The 27550-nt window shown below is 46.3% G+C and overlaps 1 protein-coding gene across 4 annotated transcripts in view; it reads right to left on the bottom strand.

Annotated features, from left to right (window-relative positions):
• The window catches only part of LOC135310856 (lens epithelium-derived growth factor-like), a 112599-nt gene that overhangs the window by 49863 nt on the left and 35186 nt on the right, over nucleotides 1-27550 (bottom strand). For all 4 annotated transcript variants that reach the window (XM_064439921.1, XM_064439918.1, XM_064439919.1 and 1 more), the window contains 4 exons: nucleotides 24408-24484; nucleotides 20784-20922; nucleotides 5435-5527; nucleotides 4996-5052 (listed from right to left, as the gene is read on the bottom strand). In XM_064439921.1, the coding sequence (XP_064295991.1) occupies nucleotides 4996-5052; nucleotides 5435-5527; nucleotides 20784-20922; nucleotides 24408-24448 (330 nt within the window). In that variant the 5' untranslated portion in view covers nucleotides 24449-24484. The remainder of the gene's footprint in view (nucleotides 1-4995; nucleotides 5053-5434; nucleotides 5528-20783; nucleotides 20923-24407; nucleotides 24485-27550) is intronic.

The following is a 27550-nucleotide window of genomic DNA, read 5'->3' as shown; positions in this document are numbered from 1 at the left end:
ATTGCACTGAATAGAAAGATGGACCTGGGAAGTAATGAAAAATGTATCTCAGACTATTTCTACTGGTGTTCAGAATGACTCTTTGGACGTTACCTGCCAAGGTATGCAACTGGCCACCTTACTAATAATGAAAAAGTATGGTTAAGCTGCAAAGGAAAACGTTGGGATAGCGGAGCCCATATGTTACATCTTCCTAATACTTCAATGGGAAAAGTAGTTAGCTGTGAGCTGCACACCTAAGATGCAAGAGCACTTCTAAGAATTAGGTGGAAAAACCAACCTGTGTGGGCTACATATGTCCAAGGAGTGGAACTACCAGTCATAATGGCTGGTCAGTGTCGTGGTTTAGCTGGCAGCTCAGCCCCACACAGTCACTCACTCACTCACTCCCCCACTGGTGGGATGGGGGAGAGAATCAGAAGGGTAACGCTCGTGGGTTGAGATAAGAACAGTTTAATAATTAAAATTAAAAGAAACAACAACAGAAATGCAATGCAAAGGAGAACAACGAGAGGCGTGAAACCTTGGGGCGGGGGAAGGGAGGGGAGAGGGGAATGAACCGCCGAAACAAACCGCATGCGACACAGCCGCCTGCCGACCCAACGCCACGCTTCCTCCGAGCCGCAAAGTGCCCCCCCCCATATACTGGTCATGGTGTCACATGGTATGGAATGAACCTGCCATTGGCCAGTCGGGGTCAGCCGCCCCCGCCATGGCCCTGCCCCTCCCAGCCTCCCGCCAAGTGGCAGAGCACGGGAAGCTGGAAATGTAGCCGACCCCCACACGGTGAGGAGTATTAACCCCTTCTCAGCCAAAACCAGCACAGTCAGTTATGGATGCATAGCTTAACATCTCCATGGCTATGAACAGAAAGCGAACAAAACAAAATTGTCCCTGTAGACATTTGAGACAAGGTTCTATGCATTAATAATCACTCTTTCACAGAGGCAATAAGTTGCCAAACTCCTTCACGTGGATACAATTATTGCATAGTAATGAATGCATGCTTTTAGTCTGTCCTGACCTAAACCACAACACTGCCTCTCTCTCTCAGCCTCTCTTTCTCTGCCCCTCCTTTTGCCCTCTCTCTGTCTTCCCCTTCTCTCTCCCCCTCTCTCTGCCTTCCCTCTCTCTATGTCCCCAGTGTTAGGGGTTTCTGAATCCGACAGCCTGAGAGAAGCGAGGCTGCCACAGCTCCATGTCCCCAGGTCCAACCAGTAGCGAGGCTAAGCATGTATTCCCAGTAGGCACACAAACAAACAGAGGTATAAAATACAAATAAATATACACACTGTGGTGGGTTGACTTTGGCCGGATGACAGACCCCCACCCAGCCGCTCTCTCACTCCCTCTGCTCAGCAGGACAAGGGAAAAGCTCATGGGCCAAGATAAGGACAGGGAGATCACTCACCAATTACCATGACAGGCAAAACAGACTTGACTTGGGGAAAAATAATTTAATTTGTTGCCAGTTAAAAATAGAGTAGGATGGTGAGAAACAAAGACAATACTAAAAACACCTTACCCCACCCCACCCCTTCTTTCCAGACCCAACTTCACTCCTTTGTTCCTGACTCTTCTACCTCCTGCCCCCACGAGCGGTGCAGGGGAAAGTGGGGAATGGGGGGCTGCGGTCAGTTCATAACAGTTCGTCTCTGCCGCTCCTTCCTCACACTTTTCCCTTGCTCCAGTGTGGATCCTTTCCACGGGGTACAGTCCTTCAGGAACAGACTGCTCCATCATGGGTTCCCCGCGGGCTGGTCATCCTGCTCTGGCATTGTTTTCTCAGCATTTACCATCCTTAAATATGTTTTTTTGCAGAGGCGCTGTAAAGTCACCTGAGTGGTTCAGTACTGGTGCGCAGTCAGTCCATTTTGTCTGTTGCTGCGCTGGCTGGAACTGGCTATGACCAGCACAGGGCAGTCCATGACCTCCTCCTACACAGGTCATCCTTGCAGCCTGCCCCTGCTACCAAAACCTTGCCAATTATGCCCAATACATCTCTCCAACCCTTCCCCTATGCACTAACCCCTCCAATCCCAACCCCAAATCCTCCAAGCCCACCTTTACCCTACCCACCAACGCCTCCAAGCCCAACCCTTTTCTTATCCATCAACCCCTCCAAGCCCAGCCTCCAAGTCCTTTAACCCCCAAACAGACCCCAACCGCCAACCCATCCAAGCCCAAAATTTCCACTAATAGCCAACCCCAACTCTTCCTCTACCCACCAACCTCTTCCAAGCCTTAACAGCCAACCCCTCTGGCTCCAAGCCTCCCCCTACCCATGAAGGACTTCAAAGCCCAATCCATCAACCCCTCCAAGCCCAACTCTTACCTTGCCAGCAAACCCTTCCAAGACTAACCCTTACTCTGCCTGCCAACCCCTCCAAACCCAAACCCTACCCTATTCACCAAGCCCTCCAAGCTCAACCCATATCCAGATGGTTAAGCCCTCAAAGATCTACCCTTAAACCTAGCTGCTCACCCCTCTAAGCCCAACCCCTCTAGGCCCATCCCTTAACCCTAAGTACCAAGCACTCTAAGCCCAAACCTTACCCTATCCCTCTCAGCCCAACCTCTAGCCTAAACCCCAACTCCCCTAACTGCCAACATCTCTAACCACCAACCTTTGTAAGCCCAAGGCCTAGCCAACCCCTCCAACTCCAGCTTTTACCCTTCCTGCCAACTCCTCCAAGCCCAACCCGTACCCCTAGCCTAAAACCCAACCACTCTAACCCCAACTGAAAGCAGCTCAAGCCCAACCCCCAGCCTAGCCCCCAACCCCTCTAAACACAAGGCCTAGTCTAACCACCAAACTTGCTAACACCAACGCTCTACCCTAACTGCATCCCTCTAACCAAAACCCTTACCCTAACCGCCGACCCCTCTGAGCCCAACCCTCAGCCTGATCCCTCAACTCCTTAAACTCCAACACTTTACCCAACACAAACGCCAACCCCTCTTACCCTGACCCTTTCCCTAACCACCAAACCTTCCAAGCCCAGTGCTTCCAAGCCCTGCTGCCAACCCCTCCATGATCAACCCTTACCCTACCCACCAACCCCTCCAAGCCTAACCCTTACCCTGTCCGCCAGCCCCTCAGTGCCCAACCCTTACCCTGCCTGTCAACCTGTCAAAGCCCAACACTTTCCCTAACCCCAAATACTCCAAGACCAGACCTTTGCATGCCCGCCAACTCCTTCAGCCCCACCCCTTCCAAGTACAGCCCTTATCCTACCCACCAACCCCTGCCCGCCAAGCCCAAACAGCCCAACCCTTACCCTAACTCCAAATCCCTTCCAAGTCCAGCCCTTACCCTTCCCACCAGCCCCTCCAAGCCCATCAACCATTTCACACCCAACCCCTCAAAGCAAGCCAAACCTCTCCAAGACCATCCCCTCCGAGTCCAATCCGTACTCTACCCAATCTCTCCAGCTCCAACCCTTCTCCTACCCAGCCACCCCTCCAAGCCCAATCCTTTCCCTGCTCACCGACCCCAACTCATAACCTACCAGCAACCCCTCTAAGACTAATCCTTACCCTACCCACCAACTCTTCCAAGCCCAACCCATGCCCTACCTGACAACCACTCCAAAACCAACCCTTACCCTGCACACCAACTCCTCCAGGCTAAAACCCTACCTTACCACCCCACCCCTCTCATGCCCAACCTTTATTCTCCCTTCCAGCCCTTGCCCGCTCCAACACAATCCTGCAGTCAGATTCTCTTGAGCGCCTACAATGCCTTTTGCAGTAAATTGGACAGTAAGGGAAGATTTAAGAAAATGTACCCCTTTGTACATCTTTGTCCACTACACATGCTTGTAGCCTTGTTAGTACCAAAAGTATCAAAACTAGTTCTAGCTCATACCACTGACATGGAGGTAGATGCAATTAGTCCAGTTTTATATGAATAAGGTCAGGCTCAGACTTTAAAAAACAAAACAAAACAAAAAACCCCCACCCTCAATTAATTTTGAAGAACTCATGGGAGAAGTTTTCAAATATCTTTTTTACCTGAGCAGAGCTGCACATGCCTGACAGAGAAAATCATCTTGGGCCTGGAAGCAATTTTGAGGCCAAAGAAACAGAAAGCTTGAGTGTTTAAAAAGTTCAAGAACGAGATCTCTCTTTCAGAGTGTCATCTGAGAGGTTTTTGTCCCTTTGGGAAGTTAAAAAAACCCAAAACACCCACACAATCTTTTGGCTCCTCAGTGTTCCAGGTTGGAGGCTGAATTTTTAATAAGGTATTATTTAAACTCTGTTTTCTAAAAAAAGAGAAGTAATTCTCATAAGGACATACAAATGCTGCATCTTTCTTTATCTTTCTGATATTCAGTATGGTAATGATTCATGGCATAGCACACTAAGGCCATGGTTATACCTTCCTACTCATTTCTGCTGCCAGCACTAATGCAAGCAAGCTGAATCAGGAAATGGCTTCAACTTAAAATTAGACTTTACCCCTCTTTATTCTAGATCAACTCCACGATCTGGCTTGTTGTGTGGCTACACGAGCATTAACGCTTGCACAAGAAGTGCAGGTAGCTGGGACCACTGCTTTCAGGAGGAGGACAGATTTATGCCGGATTGATGCGATTACATAAGCATAGCCTCATGAAAAGGGACAGTATTTCAAGTGTTTGATTCGGTACTATGAACACATTACAGAAATGTTGGGGGGGGATGTCAAAAGAGATAATTTTGCTAGTGGTTTAACAACAATTTATTCCTTAACAGTTCTTATTTACACTAAACCAGGAAAAGATGGGAGCTCCCTACTTTGCATCAAGTTCAAACACAGAACCACGCGTGTCAAAATGGCCTCTGGGAAAACAGAAGTTACTACAACCCTTTCAATGGGGGGGGAAGGTGGAAGGTAAAAAGGTAAAAGCACTATAAACTGGCGCAATCTATCATTAAAGAAATCGGACTATCCCATAAGAAAATACCTTCTAATCCAGATTCTAACAAGTCAGTTAAATATATTGTTACCTTTCTCTTCCTTCCTCTTCTAGCTACTTTATATATATCATTTGTTTTCATCACATCCTATGAAGATAAGAAAAAAATCAAGTGTCTTAGCAAACTTAAGATACAGTTTGAATGATCAAGAATTTCTCCGGGAAATCACAAAACTGAAGCTTCTGATATGCAACTTAGGCAAAAAATTTCATCACATCAAGATGCTTTCTGTTAGTAAATATCATTACATTAAAGTTTGCTCTCTGATGATATCTCTAATTCCCATTAGCTTCAATGAGCAGTATAAATATATCTGCATACATATGAAACTTTACATTTTAAATCACTCCTGAGACAGTCACGGTGCTAGCAACTGTTGCTTCTAAGTATTTGAAGATACAGTTGCAAGTCAAAGTACACAGTATTAAAGTTAACTTCTTCAAGTTAAAAAGAGTAACATTCCACATACTTTGCTGAGTTTTTCAAACGGGACATCATCTTCTTTGACAGTATCCATCTCTTTGTCTTCTGCAGGTAAATTATTATCCTGTTTACTTGATGACTGAAAGTAGAAAAATTAACATGGCATTAGTTCATTTATAGAAAAACAGAAGTGAAAAAGAGGAACTCAACTGTCAGACTGCTTCGCACTTTCAGTTTAAATAGTTTATGGCTATATATGCACATTGCTTCTTTAGGTAGACATCAATACCCCCAAATCGAACATGTTCATTTTCATACGTGCACCTCTCTCTCTCTGCATTCCTTTCATATTTACAGACAGTTGTCAGAATGGGTCAAAAATATTGCAACATACCATAACAGAACTAAAAAAAAAATAAATTACACCAGCACTTATTTTATTCCATCTTACGTTCGTGGTAACATCATTACATTTCTCCATATCAGTACTTCTAAATGTTCATACCAATACTAAAAAAATTCATCTGGACAACTGCTCATCTATATATATGGATAACAGTCATGGATGAGAACAACATGAATGTAAAGGTGCACAAACAAAAGGCAGTAGACTACAAACAAGGCATTTAATGTTTTATGAGCTAAAATTTGGTAACACTGATCATCAGTAAATGGATTTTGACAATGCTATGCTTTAAAAACAACAAAACAAAAACGTTTAGAAGAGCTGGTTTTTAGAAACATATATCTCTTAATAATTCACCTGGGACAAAAATTGGCACACTCGGCAGGATGGTGGATTCAATCACTGGCTACTTACGGAGGCACGGAGTTAACCCTTCACCAAAATTTTCGGGTGATTGGGCGTGCGAAAAGCGGGATAATTGGAATAAGATAAAAGAACAGTTAAACCTTGTAAGAGGGAAACTGAAAGACGGTAAAGAGAAGGGAATAATATGCAAAATGTTGGGAACATGTTTGGGAGCTGCATATCAGTACAAGAACTGTAAAGAACAGGAAATGAGAGCGTTGCAAGATGAGGTTGAACAAAGAAAACGACAAGAAATGCTGTTATCTCTGCGAATAGACCAATTGCTAAAACAACAGGGGGAGGCAAAAGAAAAACACAGGAATTTAGAGGATAAACTAGAACTCATGAGAATTCGGGCCCCCAACCCCCCAGATCCTGCAAAAATTCACAGAATCACAGGTTGGAAGGGACCTCAGGGATCATCTAGTCCAACAATTCGTAAGCTAATCGTTTCCCCGGAAGATTGGGATGGAGATATTTGGGAGGACCCTGATCAAGAACTTGGTGATGAGAGTGAATTAGATGAATCAGAACTTAAGGTAGCCCCCATTATTAAAACTGAGACATCTGCTGGACCTCAAGGGGGCAACCAGAGAGACACCGTAAAGACCATTCCATGGGACCCCCTTCAACTGGCCCATCTGCACAAACAATATGGGCGGAAGCCTGGCGAAAGCAAGAGTGAATATCTGTGGCGTGTCTCCTTAACTGGAGGTGATTGCATTATGTTAGATCAAAGCAAAGCCAATGGCTTTTGGGGACCAGGAGTGTTCCTGAATGACGGACCATCCCCTAACACTGAACCACACTCTATTACGTGGCGGAATAGAGTGATAGAGTAGCATATTGGGCAGGCGGCATAGACCCTCGGGATAGAGAGGAGCCCAGCGCTATAGCAACAAGATTGTTAAGTGAACATCCTACTGCTGTCACAAAATCAGCCTGCCTTCAGGCTATGAATGGCAGGGGTGCATATGGTAACTGCCTTATCTCTGCCCCTGTAGACCCCCAAGCCATGAGACCACTGATAAGGGGAGCCCCTGCTGTTTTAAAATCCTACCTCATTGCAAAGAGGGATGAAATAAGACAAAGCATAGAACATAACGCTCAGGAGGGTCAGGACAGCCAACCCCGCTTCCGACCCATCCCGACCTGGGCAGATTTGATGCATGGCATTGTAAATCATAGTCAAGAAACGGGGTGGGATGAACCGACACCAGCAGGGCAATCCTGAGCTGATGCAGACAGCAGATGGATCTGGCAAGTAAAACAGACTCCCCAGAACCCCGGATATTTTCCCTGATCTCATAAAACCCCATGTGAGGTAACGAACCCCCAGAAAAGGCACAATTAACTGTAATAATCAGTAAATGGATTTTGACAATGCTATGCTTTAAAAACAACAAAGCAAAAAACCTTCAGAAGAGCTGTTTTTTAGAAACATATATTTAGATCTATTTTAGAGATGTATCTAAGTTTGAGGATCAAGAGTTTGTAATACTTGGAAATAATTACCTTATCCCTGTGAGAGAAAGAACAAGAGCGTGAAAGAGGATGCGTACAAAAGTGAGAGAGAAAAAGAGATAAAAGGATAGGGAGAGAGACGATTCAAAAGATAGCGAGAAAATAAAGATAAAATAGAGAGAGCTGAGGGGGGGCAGAGGTAGGTAAGGAAAGGTAGAGGGGGTGAGGTAGAGGGGGGTGAGAGAGAGAAAGAGAGAACAAGTGGGAGAAGATATAAGTAAAGAGGGGGGGAGGGAGAGAGGAACAGAGGGAAGGGGGAGACGGGGAAGGGAGATGGGGAGGGCGAGAGGGATACAGGGGATGGGGGGAGAAAGAGAGAAAAAGAAGAGAAGAGGGCGAAACAGAGAGGGGGAAGAGGGGGACAGAGAGAGTGAGAGAGGTGGAGGAAGAGAGAAGGAGAAAGAGGCAGCAAAAGAGTGGGAGAGAGATAAGGGCAGAGGGAAAAGGGAGAGCAAGGAATAAATAGCAGGGGAGAAAGGTAGGGAGAGAGTGAAAAAAAGATGAGGGAAAAGGAGAAAGAGAGAGGGGACGAGAATAAAAAAGAGAGCAGGAGAGAGAAAGAGGGAAGGAAAGAGAGATAGAAAAGGAAAAGAGAAGGAGAGAGGGGGGAGGGAGAGGGGAGGGGGAAGGGAGAGACAGAGGAGAGGGAGAGAGAAGTGGGTAGGCGAGACCAAAAAATTTGGGGTGGGGGGAGGTGGGGAGGAAACCAAGAAGGTGGAGAGAGAGCTAGGTGGGGTAGCACAGAGAGGGAGGGGGTCTAAGACCAAGACAGAGGGAGACTGAGAGTGTGTGATTGTGACCGGGGTGGTGGTGGTGGGGGGGTGGTGTCCAAGTCGGGGGGGGGGGGGGAGGGGGAGGGGAGTAGCCTGGTTTCAGCTGGGATAGAGTTAATTTTCTTCATAGTAGCTAGTATGGGGCTATGTTTTGGATTTGCGCTAAAAACAGTGTTGATAATGTGGAGGTGTTTTAGTTGTTGCTAAGTAGTGCTCACACTAGTCAAGGACTTCTCTAGCTTCCCATGCTCCCATGGGAAGGTGGGACAGGATGCAGCCGGGACAGCTGACCCCAGCTGACCATAGGGATATTCCATACCATATGACATCATGCTCAGTATATAAAGCTGGGGGAAGAAGAAGGAAGGGGGGAACGTTTGCAGTGATGGAGTTTGTCTTCCCAAGTAACCATTACATGTGATGGAGCCCTGCTTTCCTGGAGGTTGCTGAACACCTGCCTGCCGATGGGAAGTAATGAATGAATTGCTTGTTTTGCTTTGTTTGCATGCATGGCTTTTGCTTTACCTAGAAGCATCAGTGGCTGTGCATGAGGTCATGCTGGATCACCTCAAAGCGTGTGGCCATGGATAAGCCCACAACAGAGCAGATACACCCCTGGAGGTATTGCAGCCATGGGTAAGGCCATGTTGGATCAGGTATATCTCTGAAAGCATTGAGGCCCATAGAGAAGGCCACGCTGGAACGGGTGCACCTCAAAGCGACTGTGGTGGTGGATAAGTCTATGCCACAGCAGGTGTACCCCTGGAGAGACTGTGGCTCATGTATAAGGCTCCGCTTGGAGCAGGTACAACCCTAAGGGACTGTAGTCTGTGGATAAGTCCAAGATGGAGCAGGGGCAAGGGGAGGCGTTTATTGCAATGTTAAACCCTATGGACTGGTCCAAAGGGACCAGGGGTGGAGATTGTAATGGAAACACGTATAAATTGTTGTAACCCATGATTTGAGTTACATGTCATAGGAATTACTACAGCAGGAACCACCTGAACCAATGGAGGACAAGCCTTACAAGAAGCAGTGCAAGTGCAGCAGCAACCCAACCTGAGCTGGCTTTGGTGCCCGGTAACTCAACACACAACCTCTCCTGCCCTGAGTCACCACCATAAGAGATGGAGCCCAAAGTCACAGACTTAATGAACTCAGTGGACATTTTGTGGACATATGTGGACATTTTAAAGGTGTTTTACAGGGGCGGTCCATAGACTAAGGGAATCTGTGTATTTTATTATATCAAAGGATGGGAAGGGGGGTGGTGATTAATGAGGTTGTATTGCATAGCGTGGGACCTGAGCATGATGTAAGTGGTATGGAATAAAGGGTGGATACTGTCCTGGTTTCGGCTGGGATAGAGTTAATTTTCTTCGTAGTAGCTATTAAGTTGATAATGCAGAGATGTTTTAGTTGTTGCTAAGTAGTGCTTACACTAGTCAAGGACTTTTCCAGCTTCCCATGCTCTGCTGGGGGCACAAGAAGCTGGGAGGGGACACAGCCAGGACAGCTGACCCCAACTGACCAATGGGATATTCCATATCATATGACATCATGCTCAGTATATAAAGCTCGGGGGAGAAGAAGGAAGGGGGGGACATTCAGAGTGATGGCGTTTGTCTTCCCAAGTAACCGTTACGCTTCATGGAGCCCTGCTTTCCTGGAGATGGCTGAACACCTGCCTGCGGATGGGAAGTAGTGAATGAATTCCTTGTTTTGCTTTGCTTCCGTGCACAGCTTTTGCTTTACCTATTAAACTGTCTTTATCTCAACACATGAGTTTTCTCACTTTTACTCTTCTGATTCTCTCCCCCATCCCACTGGAGGGGGAGTGAATGAGCGGCTCTGTGGTGCTTAGTTGCTGGCTGAGGCTAAACCACAACAGGCATGCAGCAAGAGACGGGCCCCTAGAGTGAGATGGAGACCAGCATGATGAAAGAGAGACACACAGCTAGCGAGAGAGAGACAAGAAGAGAGACACCGGACAAGCGCCAAGAGAAATAAAATGAGACAAACACGCAAGGCAGACACATAACGAGAGATGAGAGATGAGGCGCAAGAGACAGACACGAGAGACGCTATGAGAGAGAGAGGGCAAGAGACACAAGACAGACATCACAAGTGAGCAACAGGAGGGAGAGAGATGAGAGACAGACGCACAGCTAGAGAGAGACACAGGAGCCAACAGGACAGGCCCAATGAGAGAACGAGGTGAGAGAGACGAGACAGACGAATCAAGAGCCAGACAGATGAGACTGAAAGAACATGAGACAGACACAGACACACAATGAAACAGACACACACGAGATACACGGACACGAGAGACACAATGAGAGACAGACACAGACACCAGAAGACAGAGAGACAGACACAGGAGAGAGGCAGAAAGGCACGAGGGATGGGCACAGACGCACAACTAGAGAGAGAGAGACAGAATGAGAGATGTGCAAGAGACAAGAGACAGCCAGAACTAGAGAGAGAGAAAGAAGAGACAGACAGCCAATGAGAGACAGACTGCCAAACACACGTACACACTGAGAGAGACAGCTAGTAAAATCGGTCCTTAACTTGCCTTTGATTAGCTGATTAAATTAAAGAGGTCTATGGGAAAGGAATCCCTCAGGCTTTTATCATCCCATCTTCCCATTTAAAGGGCTCTCCATGTGTTTCTGCTGTCGCGGTTTAGCCGGCAGCTCAGCCCCACACAGTCGCTCGCTCACCCCCCCACCGATAGATGGGGGAGAGAATCAGAAGGGTAACGCTCGTGGGTTGAGATAAGAACAGTTTAATAATTAAAATTAAAAGAAACAACAACAGAAATGCAATGCAAAGGAGAACAATGACAGGTGTGAAACCCGGGGGGAGGGGGGAAGGGAATGAACCGCCGAAACAAACCGCACGCGACACAGCCGCTCACCACCCGCCAACCCGACACCACAACTCCTCCAAGCCGCAAACTGCCCCCCCTTAATATACTGGTCATGGTGTCACATGGTATGGAGTGAACATCCCATTGGCCAGTCGGGGTCAGCCGCCCCTGCCATGGCCCTGCCCCTCCCAGACTCCCGCCAACATGGTAGAGTGCAGGAAGCTGGAAATGTAGCCGACCCCCCCCGACGGTGAGGAGAATTAACCCCTTCTCAGCCAAAACCAGCACATTCTCCACCCCTTATTCCATACCATTTACACCATGCCCAGGTCCCATACCATCCGATACAACCTTACCAACCACCACCCCTCCCCTTCCCATCCTTTAACATAATACACAGACATCATTCCCTTAGTCTATGGACCTTCCCTGTAAAATGTCCGTTAAAATGTCCATTGAGTTCACCCAGTCCGTGACTCTTGGCTGCATCTGTCGTATCAGTCTTTCAGGGCAGGAGAGATGGTGTGTGTGGCATTGGGTTGCTGCATACCAAGTCAGTCACCATTCCATCACTGCTGTACTTTGCTTGTTTCACAGTTTATTTTCTATGGTTTGGGAGCCTTGTACTCTGATATCATTGATACAACACAGAGGTGACACACAATGTTATATAGCAGTACGCATTGTGCCATTCAGTTCATTGACTGTTTTCACCCAAAATCAAATCCCCTAGAGGCTCACATCGGACTTCTCCATCCTCCCGCATCACCCACCAAGTGCACCCAGGTCCTCAAGCAAAAGCAATCCCACAAATGAGTTTGTTTTTGCCTGAGGCAGGAAGAACCCAGACTGTTTTCCCCAGCATACTTTTTACATGCGCTACATGTTCTGACTGGGCAGGGCCAGCTCGATTGGCAGATCCCCTCGTGTTGACTAACCAGGTGGCTTTTGTTAAATGTGTATCCCAGTGCTTGAATGTTCCACACCCCCATTGCTCTCAGTGTAGTCTTTAACAGTCTACTGTACCGTTCAATTTCCCCAGAGGCTGGTGCGTGATAGGGGATGTGATACACCCACTCAATACCATGCTCTTTGGCCCAGGTGTCTATGAGGTTATTTCAGAAATGAGTCCCATTATCTGACTCAATTCTCTCTGGGGTGCCATGTCGCCACAGGACTTGTTTCTCAAGACCCAGGATAGTGTTCCGGGCAGTAGCGTGGGGGACAGAATATGTTTCCAGCCAGCCAGTCGTTGTTTGTACCATTGTAAGCACATGGTGCTTGCCTTGGCGGGTTTGTGGGAGTGTGATGTAGTCAATTTGCCAGGCCTCCCCATATTTATATTTCAGCCATCGTCCCCCATACCACAGAGGCTTTACCCGCTTCGCTTGCTTGATTGCAGCGCATGTTTCACATACAAGGATAGCCTGTGCAATAGCGACCATGGTCAAGTCCACCCCTCGATCACAAGCCCACCTGTATGTTGCATCTCTCCCTTGATGGCCTGAGGTGTCATGGGCCCATCGAGCTAGAAATAGTTCACCCTTATGTTGCCAGTCCAGATCCACCTCAGCCACTTCAATCTTGGCAGCCTGATCTACCTGCTGGTTGTTCCGATGTTCTTCAGTGGCCTGACTCTTGGGGATGTGAGCATCCACATGATGTACCTTTACAACCAGGTTCTCTACCCAGGCAGCAATATCTTGCCACAGTGTGACAGCCCAGATGGGTTTGCCTCTGCGCTGCCAGTTGCTCTGCTTCCACTGCTGCAGCCAGCCCCACAGGGCATTTGCCACCATCCAGGAGTCAGAATAAAGATAGAGCACTGGCCACTTTTCCCGTTCAGCAATGTCTAAGGACAGCTGGATGGCCTTTACCTCTGCAAACTGGCTCGATTCACCTTCTCCTTCAGCAGTTTCTGTGACTTGTCATATAAAACTCCAAACAGCAGCCTTCCACCTCACGTGCTTTCCCACAAGGTGACAGGACCCATCAGTGAACAGGGCATATTGCTTCTCATCTTCTGGCAGTTTGTTGTACAGTGGGGCTTCTTCAGCACATGTCACCTCCTCCTCTGGTGATAATCCAATGTCTTTGCCTTCTGGCCAGTCCATAATCACTTCTAGGATTCCTGGGTGACTGGGGTTTCCTACTCGAGCCCGCTGGGTAATCAGTGCAACCCATTTACTCCATGTAGCATCAGTTGCATGGTGTGTAGAGGGGACGTTTCCTTTGAACATCCAGCACTGGCAGTCGGGGTGCCAGGAGCAACTGTGCCTCAGTACCAACCACTTCTGAAGCAGCTCAAACCCCTTCATATGCTGCCAATATCTCTTTTTCAGTTGGAGTATAGTAGGCTTCGGACCCTCTGTATCCCCGACTCCAAAACCCTAGGGGTCGACTTCGGGTCTCCCCATGTGCTTTCTGCCAGAGTCTCCATGTAGGGCCATTCTCCCCGGCTGCAGTGTAGAGCACATTTTTTACATCTTGTCCTGCCCGGACTGGCCCAAGGGCTACTGCGTGAACTATCTCCTGTTTAATCTGTTCAAAGGCTTGTCATTGCTCAGAGCCCCATTTGAAATCATTCTTTTTCCAGGTCACCTGATAGAGAGGGCTTACGATCAGACTATAATTTGGAATATGCATTCTCCAAAAACCCACAATGCCCAAAAAAGCTTGTATTTCCTTTTTGCTAGTTGCTCAGGATACGGCTGCTATTTTGATGATCACATCCATTGGAATCTGACGACGTCCATCTTGCCATTTGATTCTTAAGAACTGGATCTTTTGTGCAGGTCCCTTCACCTTACTTTGTTTTATGGCAAAGCCATCTTTCAGAAGGATTGGGACTATTTTCTCTCCTTTCTCGAAAACTTCTTCCGCTGTGTTGCCCCACACAATGATGTCATCAATGTATTGAAGGTGTTCGGGAGCTTCTCCCTGTTCCAGTACAGTCTGAATCAGTCCATGGCAAATGGTAGGACTGTGTTTCCACCCCTGGGGCAGTCAATTCCAGGTGTACTGGATACCCCTCCAAGTGAAAGCAAACTGTGGCCTGCATTCTGCTGCCAGAGGGATTAAGGAGAATGCATTAGCAATATCGATTGTGGCATACCACTTGGCTGCCTTTGACTCCAGTTTGTATTGAAGTTCTAGCATGTCTGGCACAGCAGCACTCAACGGTGGAGTGACTTCATTCAGGCCACGATAGTCTACTGTTAGTCTCCACTCTCCATTAGACTTCTGCACTGGCCATATGGGACTGTTAAAGGGTGAGTGGATCTTACTGATGACTCCTTGGCTCCTCAGTTGGTGAATGAGTTCATGGATGGGGATCAGAGTGTCTCGGCTGTTGCGATATTGCTGCCGGTGCACTGTTGTGGTGGTGACTGGCACCTGTTCTTCTTCGACCTTCAGCAACCCCACAACAGAAGGGTCCTTCGAGAGACCGGGCAAGGTAGACAGCTGTTTAATTTCCTCCGTCTCCAAGGCAGCGACACCAAAAGCCCACTTGTACCCTTTTGGGTCCTTGAAATACCCTCTCCTGAGGTAGTCTATGCCAAGGATGCACGGAGCCTCTGGGCCAGTCACAGTGGGGTGCTTTTGCCACTCATTCCCAGTTAGGCTCACTTTGGCCTCCAATACAGTTAGCTCTTGGGATCCCCCTGTCACTCCAGCAATGCTGATGGGTTCTGCCCCGATATACTTTGATGGTATTAAGGTGCACTGTGCACCAGTGTCCACTAAAGCTTTATACTCCTGTGGGTCGGATGTGCCAGGCCATCAGATCCACACAGTCCAGTAAGCCCGGTTATCCCTTTCCTCCACCTGGCTGGAGGCAGGGCCCCTCTAGTCCTGATCATGGCAGTCACAACTCACTTCCTGTAAATGTGAATCAGGAGTCCCTCTATTACACTTAGAAATAAAATCAATACTTCCACTCCTCTGTCTGGGGACTTGCTCACTGGAAATTGGAGCAGCAGCTTTCCTGGAAGAGCCTCCCTGAGTGACTGGTCTTCCTTGCAGTTCATGTACCCGTGCCTGTAGGTTTGAGGTAGGCTTGCCATCCCACCTCATCATGTCCTCTCCGTGGTCACCCAGGTAGAACCATAGGGTGGCCCATGGTGTGTATCCTCTTCTTTGAGCCAAAGGACGCTTATTCCTAACAGCTGAGACACTGCTCTGTCGAGGTGGGGAGTAGGACATATTGTCTTTGAGTTGCTGGACCTCTTGGGATAGTTTCTCCACAGCAGAGACGAGTGAGGAAGAGATACTTGTTTCATAATCCCGGAGTCTATCAATCAACTCAGCCACCGTTGGTGTCTCGTCATCTTTCCAGGACATTACTTGCAATGAGTTTGCATACGAAGATGGTGCGCTCCGTACAAACTTCCGCCACATGGGTCGTGTGCACTCGGCTTCATCTGGATCTTTGGATGACCGTTGATCATCCAGGTCACCATAAATCACCTCAAGCACAGCTAATTCCCTTAGATACTGGATGCCTTTCTCCATAGTTGTCTATTTTCTTGGGCGATATGTAACATCTTCTTTAAAGGGATACCTTTCCTTCACTCCAGACAGGAGTCGCCTCCAGAGGCTGAGGGCTTGTGGTTTTTTCCCCAATTGCTTTGTCAACGCCCCCTTCCCCAGAAAGGGATCCCAGTTGTTTGGCTTCTTTTTCCTCTAGTTCCAGGCTACTGGCCCCATAATCCCAGCATTGGAGCAGCCAGGTGACAATGTGCTCACCTGAACGATGGCTGAAATATTTTCGCATGTCTCGCAACTCACTCAAGGACAGGGATCAGGTGGTCTCTATTTCATTTATGACTTCTTCCTCCTCTCCTCATGACAGCCCTGCTTTTTCATCATCTCGTTCTAAACGAGTTGACGTCCGCTTCCAATATTTCGTCTTGTGTATGGGGGCAACTGATACTGGTACGGGTTTATTTTCTGAGCCAGCTCCACTACTTGTTGTGGGGGTTTGAGTGGCTGCAGTGCCTGTCCTCAGGGCTGGAGTGTCTACAGTGCCAGTCACTTTGCATTTCAATCCAGAGACCTTCTCTTCCCCTTGGGGGCACTGAATACTGTTGAGCAGGTCTGGGTATGCATGGGCCAGGCCCCAGCACGTTGCAGTTATCTGTGTCTCTCTGGAGTTCACAGCATAACAACATTCTTTCTCCAAATGTTCTACTAGTTTTTCAGGATTCTGCACTTGTTCGGGTGTGAAACTCCAAAACACTGGGGGTGCCCACTGCCCTAGGTATTTGCCCATGCTATCCCAAATGCCCTGCCACTCGTAACTATCAAGCCTCGGGGCAGATTTCTGGGTGATATTCTGAAGTTGCTTAGTCAAAACCAAAACAACATGCCCAAAAACTAACAATAAGTGCACCTTAACCACCCAAGGATGTTCAAGATACAAAAAAGTTGTTGTAATAGAGACAGAGACATCATAGAACAAAGTTGCAAAGGTACTATTCTGTATTTCCTCCATATAAAATCTCTCCGAGGAGGAAGTATAATTGCTGATCACCTCAGCAAGGTGGTATCCAAAGTACAGTAACAGTTTCAGCAAAAACCCCAAATACCAGATAAAGCTGAAAACGAGTGTTTGTATAACAAATCTTGTAGGCAAAACGTTACTAATCACAGCAGACTCAACAAACCAACACCGACCTTTAACACCAACTGCAAAAAGGACAACATGGGGCTGTGACCAGCAGCTGTTATTATCTCCAACCCTTGAGCCCCACGTTGGGCGCCAAAAAGACTGTCGTGGTTTAGCCGGCAGCTCAACCCCACACAGTCGCTTGCTCACTCCCCCACCGATAGATGGGGGAGAGAATCAGAAGGATAACGCTTGTGGGTTGGGATAAGAACAGTTTAATAATTAAAATTAAAAGAAACAACAACAGAAATGCAATGTAAAGGAGAACAACGAGAGGCGCAAAGCCCCGGGGGAGGGGGGGAAGGGAGGGGAGAGGGAGAACGAACCGCCAAAACAAACCGCAAGCACCACAGCCGCTAACCACCCGCCGACCCGACGGCACGCCCCTTCCGAGGCGCAAACTGCCCCCCTCAATATACTGGTCATGGTGTCACATGGTATGGAATGAACCTGCTATTGGCCAGTCGGGGTCAGCCTCCCCCACCATGGCCCTGCCCCTCCCAGCCCCCCCCCCACGCTGCAGAGCGCAGGAAGCTGGAAAGGTAGCCAACCCCCACAGTGAGGAGAATTAACCCCTTCTCAGCCAAAACCAGCACATACTCCTATTTTGCCCATAAAGAAGCCTCACTCTCAGGAATATAGATTAGTACAAGATTTATGAGAAATTAACGTGAGAACTATAGATGTACACCCTGTGGTCCCAAATCCCTATACTCTCCTTGCCTCAATTCCTGACAGGAACATTTACTTTACAGTGTTGGACTTGAAAGATCCTTTCTTTTGCATACCTGTGGATGAACAGAGTCAGACCATTTTTGCCTTTGAATGGGAAATCCTGACTACAGGATTGAAGATGCAGGTCTGTTGGACTGTCTTTCCTCAAGGGTTCAAAAATAGCCTCACATTGTTTGGTAATGCATTGGTGAAGGGATTAGAGCAATGGCACAACAAGCATAATACCCTAACACTGTTACAGTATGTAGATGACTTATTGATTGGTTCAGTACCTATGAAGGGTGTTTGGAAGCCACAATTAGCTTGCTCAGTTTTCTGGGCTCAGCAGGTGTCGTGGTTTAGCGGCAGCTCAGCCCCACACAGTCGCTCGCTCACTCCCCACCGGTAGATGGGGGAGAGAATCAGGAGGGTAACGCTCGTGGGTTGGGATAAGAACAGTTTAATAATTAAAATTAAAAGAAAACAACAGTAGAAATGCAATATAAAGGAGAACAACGAGAGGCGCAAAGCCCCGGGTGGGGGGGAGGGAAGGGAGGGGAGAGGGGGAACGAACCGCCGGAACAAACTGCCCGCGCCGCAGCCGCGCGCCACCCGCCGACCCGACGCCGCGCCGCCTCCGCGCTCGCGTTGCAACTGCCCCCACCTCAATATATTGGTCATGGTGTCACATGGTATGGAATGAACCTGCCATTGGCCAGTCAGGGTCAGCCGCCCCCACCATGGCCCTGCTCCTCCCAGCCCCCCCCGCCACGCGGCAGAGCGCGGGAAGCTGGAAAGGTAGCCGACCCCCACAGTGAGGAGAATTAACCCCTTCTCAGCCAAAACCAGCACAGCAGGTTATTGAGTTTATAAAAGGAAGGCCCAGATAGGAAAACAAAGGGTCCAATATATGTGATGTAAAGTCACAAAAGGACAGAGAGATTTAAATGCTGACAGAAAGGAGGCCATTTGCAGAATTTCTGTACCAACCTCAAAGAAACAATTAAGGGAATTTTTAGGTATGGCTGGGTGGTGTCAGCTATGGATCCCTAATTTCAGACTAATTGCCAAGCCATTATATACTGCCACAAAAGGAACTGAAGGGATTCTAGAATGGACAACAGAATGCCATAAAAGTTTTGATGAAATTAAGAGAAAATTAATGGAAGCCCCTGCCTTAGGTCTTCCAAATCTGAGAAAACCCTTTCAATTATACGTACATGAAAGACAACAAAGTGGTGTTGGGAGTGCTGACACAAAAACTGGGGAGGCTGGAAAAGACTAGTGGGATACTTTTCCAATCAATTGGATGAGGTTAGTAAAGGCTGGCCTGCCTGCTTGAGGGCCGTAGCAGCAACTGTAGCTTTGATTGAGGAATCTCAAAAACTGATGACACTAGGTCAACTGATCACTGTGCTTGTACCTCATGCTGTATCGTCTCCCCTTGAAAACAAGGGACACCACTGGATTTCCCCAAATAGGTTAGCGAGATAAAGCCATATTACTAGAACAAGACAATGTCACACTTTCCCTAAATGCTTCCCTAATTGTTTAAAATTGCTGGAACTACAGGAATATTGGGGGAACCAAAAATAAAAAATAAGAATAAAATATCCATAAAGTCAAAGGTACTATACAGACACATTTAAAAAAATGAAATGTTTAGAACTTGATATGCACTGTGCCAGTTTATTTTTGAAAGTATTCAATTTGTAATCGCTTGTATTGAGTTTATGTGGCAAGGTTTTGATACCAGGGGGCGGGGCTGCAGAGGTGACTTCTGTATGAACAGGTCAGGAGCTGCCCCTATGTCAGACCGAGCCAGTTCCCTCTGGCTCCAAAACAGATCCTCCACTGGCCAATGCTGAGCCAATCAGCAATGTTGGTTGGTGTCACCTCGGTAAGAACATATTTAGGAAAGGGTAAAAAATGCTGCGCATCAGCTGTGAGAGAGAGGATTAAGAAAAATGTGAGAGAAACAACTATGCAGACACCAAGGTCAGGGAAGAAGGAGGGGGAGGAGGTGCTCCAGGCACCAGAGCAGGTATTCTCCTGCAAGCCCATGGAGAAGACCATGGTGAAGCAGATTTTCCCCCTGTAAGCCCATGGAAGACCACATGAGAGCAGATATCCACACAGCAGCCTGTGGAGGACCCCAAAACAGAGCAGGTAGATATGCCCTGAAGGAAGCTGCAGCCCATGGAGAGCCCACGCTGGATCAGACTTCTGGCAGGAGATGTGGCCCATGGGGGACTTACGCTGGAGCAGTCTGTTCCTGAAGGTATATACCATGGAAAGGACCCGTACTGGAGCAGTTTGTGAATGACTGTATCCTGTGGGAGGGACTCTATGCAGGAGCAGAACATTGTGAGGAGGAAGGCGTGGCAGAGACAAAGCATTATGAACTGACCGTAACCCCTATTCCCCATCCCCTAGTGCCACTTGTCAGGGGAGGAGGTATAAGATTTATCAGTGAAGTTGAGCCTGGGAAGGGGTGGGAGGAAGGTGTTTTTAGTTTTGTAGTTTTGTCTTTGTTTCTCACTATCCTACCCTATTTTTAATTAGCAATAAATTAAATTGATCTTCCCCAAGTCGAGCTTGTTTTGCCCATGACAGTAATTGGTGAGTGACCTCTATGTCTTCATCTTGACCCACGAGCTTTTTTTCATCTTATTTTCTTCCCCTGTCCTGCTGAGGAGGGGGAGTGACAGAGCAGCTCAGTGGGCATCTGGTGGCCAGTCAAGGTTAACCCACCACATAACTTTATCCTTGTGTCCTGAAACTATTACCATGATCCCTCCTTAACTTTACTATAATAAAATGGCATTCCCAATTATAGAGAAGAGCAATTTTCTCATTTTGCTGAAAAACTGAGGTAAGTTGTAAATAACAATAGCAACATCAGTCCAACTTGCAACTTGGTGATATAGATCAATAAATTATTCCCCTATAGCAGCTAAGCCATCATTGCTTTTTTACAACAATATGAGAAAACATATTAAAGTATTCAGACTCTGAATCACTTACCCGCTGATGAGAGAATTTCACTTTGGGATTGTTGTCAATTTCCCACAATCCTTCATTAAAGCCTTTTCTTTTATTTGGTTTGCCATATTTTTCTTTATTTTCATAATAAGGGAATATATCCTTTGGTCCCAAGAATGCCCTTCAAGAGATTAAAACATTAGTTACCAGAAACATCACATTTTTAAATCGCTACTCTTCAAATTAACTTCAGTACCAGATATTACCAAAAAAAAAAAAATTCATTCATGAGGCATCTGAAGTTATATTCTGTAATCAGCAAAGTGCTGCTACTGAAGCTTCTTTAGTCTTCTAAACTTTTGCTTTCAACAAACACAGTTTTCCATTAGTACTACTACACTCACTGCTCTCTCCTAGGTGTTGAGTGTTCAGGCAAGAAACAGTCAATGCTATGTCTTAATGTCTTAAATGTTAAGATGTCTTGTTAAGATCACAGTTGACAGAGCCACCCACCACTGTCAAACAATGATTAAAAATTGAGCAGCTGACTGACATACAAAAAGAGCCATTGCTTCCTTAGCAAACCAAGCTAAAATGTGAAGAAATAAAAATTCCTTAAATCCTAGAAACATAATGCAAGATAATGAGTACGAGTATAAGAAGATATGGCTTCAAGCCAAAGAAAAATTTTTCAAAATTATTAAATTAAAACCAACACGTCTGGGATTACAAGACAAAGTTGGGATAGGATGATTGCCTAGATCTTTGTAAGAATGCTATATAGTTTATTCTGAAAGACATGGTAAACTAACAAAAAAAATATATAACTTCATTACATTAAATGCTCAACATTTCTGTCTTTAAGTATCTTGTATATCTGAATGAAAAGCATCTTATCAAGAAAATGATAGATACTTAAAAAGGCCTAAAACCTTTGCTTAAGTGTTTTGAAATGAAGTGGCACAAAGTTGGAAACAAACAATTTTTGTATATTCTGTTTTTAAATTGATTAGCTATTCATAAAAAGAAATGTGAAAAAAATTAATATACTCTCAGTATCTGCGGCTTAAAACTGCTTCTTTTTATCTTTGGTTTTATCTACAGAAACTGGCCTCCCCTAAGGCAGGCAAAAAAATCCTTCCCCTAAAACCCATACATTATTATCCGTAGTGCGATTTGCACAACTATGGCTATTAGACTGGCACCTTTTCCCACAAACTGCAGTATCTACGTGTGGAATAATCGCTGGAGGTGACCTAGAAATTAAACTTATGTTTTTAGAAAAGGTAGAGCATTGGAGAAGCTTTCAAGGTGGAGTGCAGCTGATATGTGAGGAATCCGTTCCATGGAAGTTCCCTAGTAACCTTAGATGTCAGCAATGCCAGGAGAACTTGGCGTACTGACTCTAAGAGGAGTTGTCTGGAAGGTGGGGTGGTGTGGAGGCATCACGGCCAGACTCTGTGATAAATGGGAACTCAAGGTACCACGGAGCTGGTACGCTGCATATTTACCACCCTGGGCCAACAGTCTGTCATACTTTTGACAAAATGCTGTCCTTTTGGTGAACTTTGTTCATTATAACATCATTATAATACCAAAACACAGCTCCATCCCAGAAGTTACCTGCCTCTAAGGTTCGACCACCCCTCACTGGGCATGCGCTTTGAATTTCTTCTAGCCTACGCTTTTAAAAGTAAAGCGAGGAAATTTTACACCAATCATAATAAAGGTATGTATGACTAGAGTCACTCAAGCTCCATCTGAAAGATAAAAAATAGTATAAAATGTGTGAAGAGAAAGAGGGTGTTGGGGAAGATACCATCGCGTACCACTCTGACTTCTGGGACCAGTCGATGGGCTGAGCCTCTCTTTCCCCCCACTGGGACGCCTTTGGGTAAGACTGGAAACCTCTATAGAGTCACTTTAAATCCCTTAATGTATTAGAGTTGCTTTGCTTCATATTAGAGTCACTTCATATTTGTTTTGCACACTTGTAGCCTAGCAGTGTACTCATATCTTTGGTATTTATGTGTGTGTTGTAACCAGCAATCTTATCACCGGTAATCTAAAGAACCTGTGTATCTGTTGCTTTAATAAATTGCACTATTCATTAATCTAGCCGTGATCGTTCTCAGTGAACGCGACCTGCTTGGGCATCTGCCAAATTAGTTACTAACAACAAACACTCTGATGAGTGGTTGCTTCTATAATCCTTAGAAAATAAACCATTGACCAAGTCTGAGACTAAGACTGGGCTTAGCCGCACCTAGACTCCTCTCAGAGAAGGAGTTTAGAAAGCAAGGGTGTCCTGTCTGAACCTCATGACTCAACAGTAGGGTCTCTCCCTAGCCACTCCTCAGACTCCTACCATTAACGCAACACTACATTTTTTTCTAAGCCAGACCTGGGAAAACAAGATAATAAAGTACTAAACACCAATATTCTACTTTGTACTGCAGAACATTAAGGCACATAAAGTTTCTGCTGTAGTACCACGTCCTCTAGAGTTAGGATTTCACAGTAGCAGTCCAACTGCTGTTAATAGCAAAACAGAAAACCTCAGTGACCAACATTCTCATTTTCACCCATGTGCCTATATCCAGCTCTGTCTCACAAAGTATAAATCTAAGACCCAATTGCTTGAATTGAAGATGCTGCTACTGTTTATATGAGATAGTTCATGGCAAAGTTCAAACAAAAAAACCCTAAGTTTCATTTCCCCATTTTTTCATCATTTCTATAATGAAGTATTTGAGACTTACTCCTTATTCATTTAGATAAGATAAAGAGAAGTTGCAAGTCATCTAGGAAGCTTAAGCATTTCCTACTCCAGTTGTGTAAAACAATATAATCTTTCACAGTGGCTATCGTCCATCTCTCTGCAGAAGGTTGTTAGAGAGCATCCACATACTTGCAAAGCCTACTTAACCAGAGCAAAAGGGGGAATGGGGGAAGAAAGACAGACAGATGAAAGGGAAAGCATTGCTTCTTTTCTTTCCTTTGCTCTGAAAGGAAACATTTTTCCACAGTTGCAAGTCTCTGCACACTCTGTTCAGACTTGGAGAAACACTAGAAATTAGCTACCTTGCTAAGGTCATGTAGCTTACTGGGTTTTTGCAGTTAAATCCCCATACACAAGAAGGAGAAAAGGTCAAGGAAACCTAAACAGGACAGATATCACCCTGATGTATAGGGTTCAGGATCTATACTTCATATAATAGCAGGCATGAAACTAACTGGGGTGAGATCTTAGGCATCAAATGCACCTCTTCACTTTTTCTCAAAACTTCCCCGTCTCCCCCTCAAAGGACTCAAATGCTACTTATTCCATAGTTTTCAGCTTTATTTCATTTTCCTTTAAAACACAGTTTTGAGGATACACGGGACTATAATTAAAATCCCTTACAAAAGAAAGAAAGATATGTCAGTCATACCACTTTGGGCAGGTTCTTACTTTTTTACTGGGCAGGAAAAAGTGCACGTTGCAGAGGATAGACTATAACCACACCATTTCACGGCAAATGTGGAAAGCAAGCTGCCTATCTTGCCACTAGAGATTAATTTAAGAAAATATAGTCTGCCACTGAATCACATAATTTTCAAACACACGATGCAAACTGTTAAGCTACTGTTAAGATGTCCTGCCCTTTAATCTAAAGGACTTACGTCTCGTGAGTGCCAAAAAAGAATATAGGCATTTTATTCATAGGAGGTTTTACTGCTCCATCTGGAATTTCATCCACCTAAGAGAAAGAGAGACCAGAATTAAAGTTTAGTAACAATTAAAAACATTCTAGGGGAAAACACTTAAGTAATAACCTGAAGAAACAAAATACTATCAAAATAGAGAGATCTAAACAAGACTCAAGGATTACATATTTAAAAAAAACAAACCAAAGAAACAAGTGATATTTGTAATGGTATGTAGAAGGAGAGTGTCTGCTCCTTTAAGGGTATCTGGTCAAGGACCTTTTCAATGCAAAAAAGGTATAATAAGAAAAGGAGGAAGCCATAAACAAGAATATACAGGGGCACAAACCTGACCAACAAATAATAAGGGATGCAGTGACCAGAACCAAACCTATTCCCTCATTCTAACTGTTAAGGATATGTGGAGTGTGAGAATGTTTATTCCAGGTTATCTAATCAGGGACCTTGTCAGCTGGGAAACTAAAGAAAAGGGGGAAGCCAGAAACATAATATACAGAGACACAGACCTGACAAACCAAACACCGAGAGTGAAAAGAAACAGACCTTGCCACTCACACTAATTAGCGGGCTATCAAGAAACTACAGGCACCACTTCCAGGAAGAACAACCTGGACTTCACAACTAAGATTATAAACCAGGGGAGATCCCAGACACCAGACTGGGAGGGATAAGGGAATCAATAGAACTATGCAAATCCATGAAGGGACATGTTGAGCAAACAGAGAGCAGGGAGAAACAAAAAGGGGTTAGAAAGAAAGTTGAAACCAGGGCTGGTCAATATGCTTGTCTAGCTGAGCCCTGTGTCTGATCAGTGCAGTCTGTCCTATCTACTGGTTGAAGTTGCAAAATGGGAAAGCAGTAGCCTCATCCCTCAGCCTGGGCAGAAACCCTGGGTTCACCGGACTGGGCTCCAGCAGACAAGCAAGAGGGAGTCCTGTGCTGGAGAAGGCAGCTGCACTCATAATATCCTTTAACGATACTAACAAGTGTTAAAAAAGAAAATAGCATCAATAATTTTCAAATTACCAAATAAAGGATGGAGTATAGGTTAAAAGCAGTATTCAGTTCCTCCCAAAGATCACCTCCTCACCATAATCTACAGCAACACTTCCTGTTCCCATACCCGGCTGATGACATGCCCAAGCCCAAATGTCATATCTTATGAAAAAATATAGAGGCTGTTTTGGGGTTTTTTGTTTTGTTTTAAAATAATTCTAACCTCTGAATATTTTGTATACAAGCCCGCAACCATGAACTCCAGTAAAGTAGTCACTGAACTTGTCATCACAGAATGTCAGACTCACAGAAAGGTTGAGGTTGGAAAGGACCGCTGGAGGTCATCTGGTCCAATCCCCCTGCTCAAGCTGGGCCACCCAGAGCTGTTTACCCATGAACATGACAAGATGGCTTTTCAAAGTTTCCAAGGAGGGAGACTCCACAACATCTCTGAGTAACCTACTCCAGTGCTCACCCACCCTCATTTATCAGCAGTCCTGCTTAAAAGGGGAGGTCCCACATGACTGGAGGCTTGCCAATGTGACTCCCATCTACAGGAAGGGCCGGAAGAGAGGATCCGGGGAACTACAGGCCTGTCAGCCTGACCTTGGTACGAGGGAAAATTATGGAGTGATACAGCTTGACTGAGCTCACTAGGCAAGTGCAGGACATCCAGGGGATCAGGCACAGCCAGCATTGGCCCATGAAAGGCAGGTCCTGCCTGACCAACCTGATCTCCTTCTATGACCAGGTGACCCACCTTGTGGATGAGTGTCATGGTTTCAGCTGGGATAGAGTTAAATTTCTTCGTAGTAGTGTCGTGGTTTAGCCGGCAGCTCAGCCCCACACAGTCACTCGCTCACTCCCCCACTGATAGATGGGGAGAGAATCAGAAGGGTAACGCTCATGGTTTGGGATAAGAACAGTTCACTACTTAAAATTAAAAGAAACAACAACAGAAATGCAATGTAAAGGAGAACAACGAGAGGCGCAAAGCCCCGGGGGAGGGAGGGGAGAGGGGGATGAACCGCCGAAACAAACCACACTTGCCACTCACCACCCGCCGACACGCCCCTCCCAAGCTGCCAACTGCCCCCCCTCCATATACTGGTCATGGTGTCACATGGTATGGAATGAACATGCCATTGGCCAGTCGGGGTCAGCCGCCCCCACCACGGCCCTGCCCCTCCCAGCCTCCCGCCAAGTGGCAGAGTGCGGGAAGCTGGAAAGGTAGCCGACCCCCACAGTGAGGAGAATTAACCCCTTCTCAGCCAAAACCAGCACAAGTAGCTAGTACGGGGCTATGTTTTGGATTTTTGCTGGAAACAGCGGTGATAATGTGGAGATGTTTTAGTTGTTGCTAAGTAGTGCTTACACTGGTCAAGGACTTTTCCAGCTCCCCGTGCTCTGCTGGGGGCACAAGAAGCTGGGAAGGGACACAGACAGGACAGCTGACCCAAACTGACCAACAGGATATTCCATACCATATGATGTCATGCTCAGTATATAAAGCTGGGGGAAGAAGAAGGAAGGGGGGGACATTCGGAGTGATGGCGTTTGTCTTCCAAGGTAACCGTTACACGTGATGGAGCCCTGCTTTCCTGGAGATGGCTGAACACCTGCCTGCGGATGGGAAGTACTGAATGAATTCCTTGTTTTGCTTTGCTTCCATGCACAGCTTTTGCTTTACCTATTAAACTGTCTTTATCTCAACCGATGAGTTACCTCACTTTTACTCTTCTGATTCTCTCCCCCGTCCCACCGGGGGGGGAGTGAGCGAGCGGCTGCGTGGTGCTTGGTTGCTGACCGGGGCTAAGCCATGACAATGAGGGAAAGGCTGTGGATGATGTCTACCTGGACTTTAGTAATGCCTTTGATACTGTCTCCCACAGCATCCGCTTAGAGAAACTGGAAGCTCGTGGCTTGGAAAGGTGTACTCTTTGCTGGGTAAAAAACTGGCTGGATGGCCAAGCCCAGAGAGTTGTGGTGAATGGAGCTAAATCCAGTTGGCAACTGGTCACGAGCGCGGTTCCCCAGGGCTCAGTGTTGGGGCCAGTCTTGTTTCATATGTTTATCAATGATCTGGATGAGGGGATCGAGTG

The sequence above is a fragment of the Phalacrocorax carbo genome, assembly GCF_963921805.1.
Source record: "Phalacrocorax carbo chromosome W unlocalized genomic scaffold, bPhaCar2.1 SUPER_W_unloc_3, whole genome shotgun sequence".
In the NCBI taxonomy this organism is placed as follows: Eukaryota; Metazoa; Chordata; class Aves; order Suliformes; family Phalacrocoracidae; genus Phalacrocorax; species Phalacrocorax carbo.
This window is presented reverse-complemented; position numbering and strand designations above follow the sequence as displayed.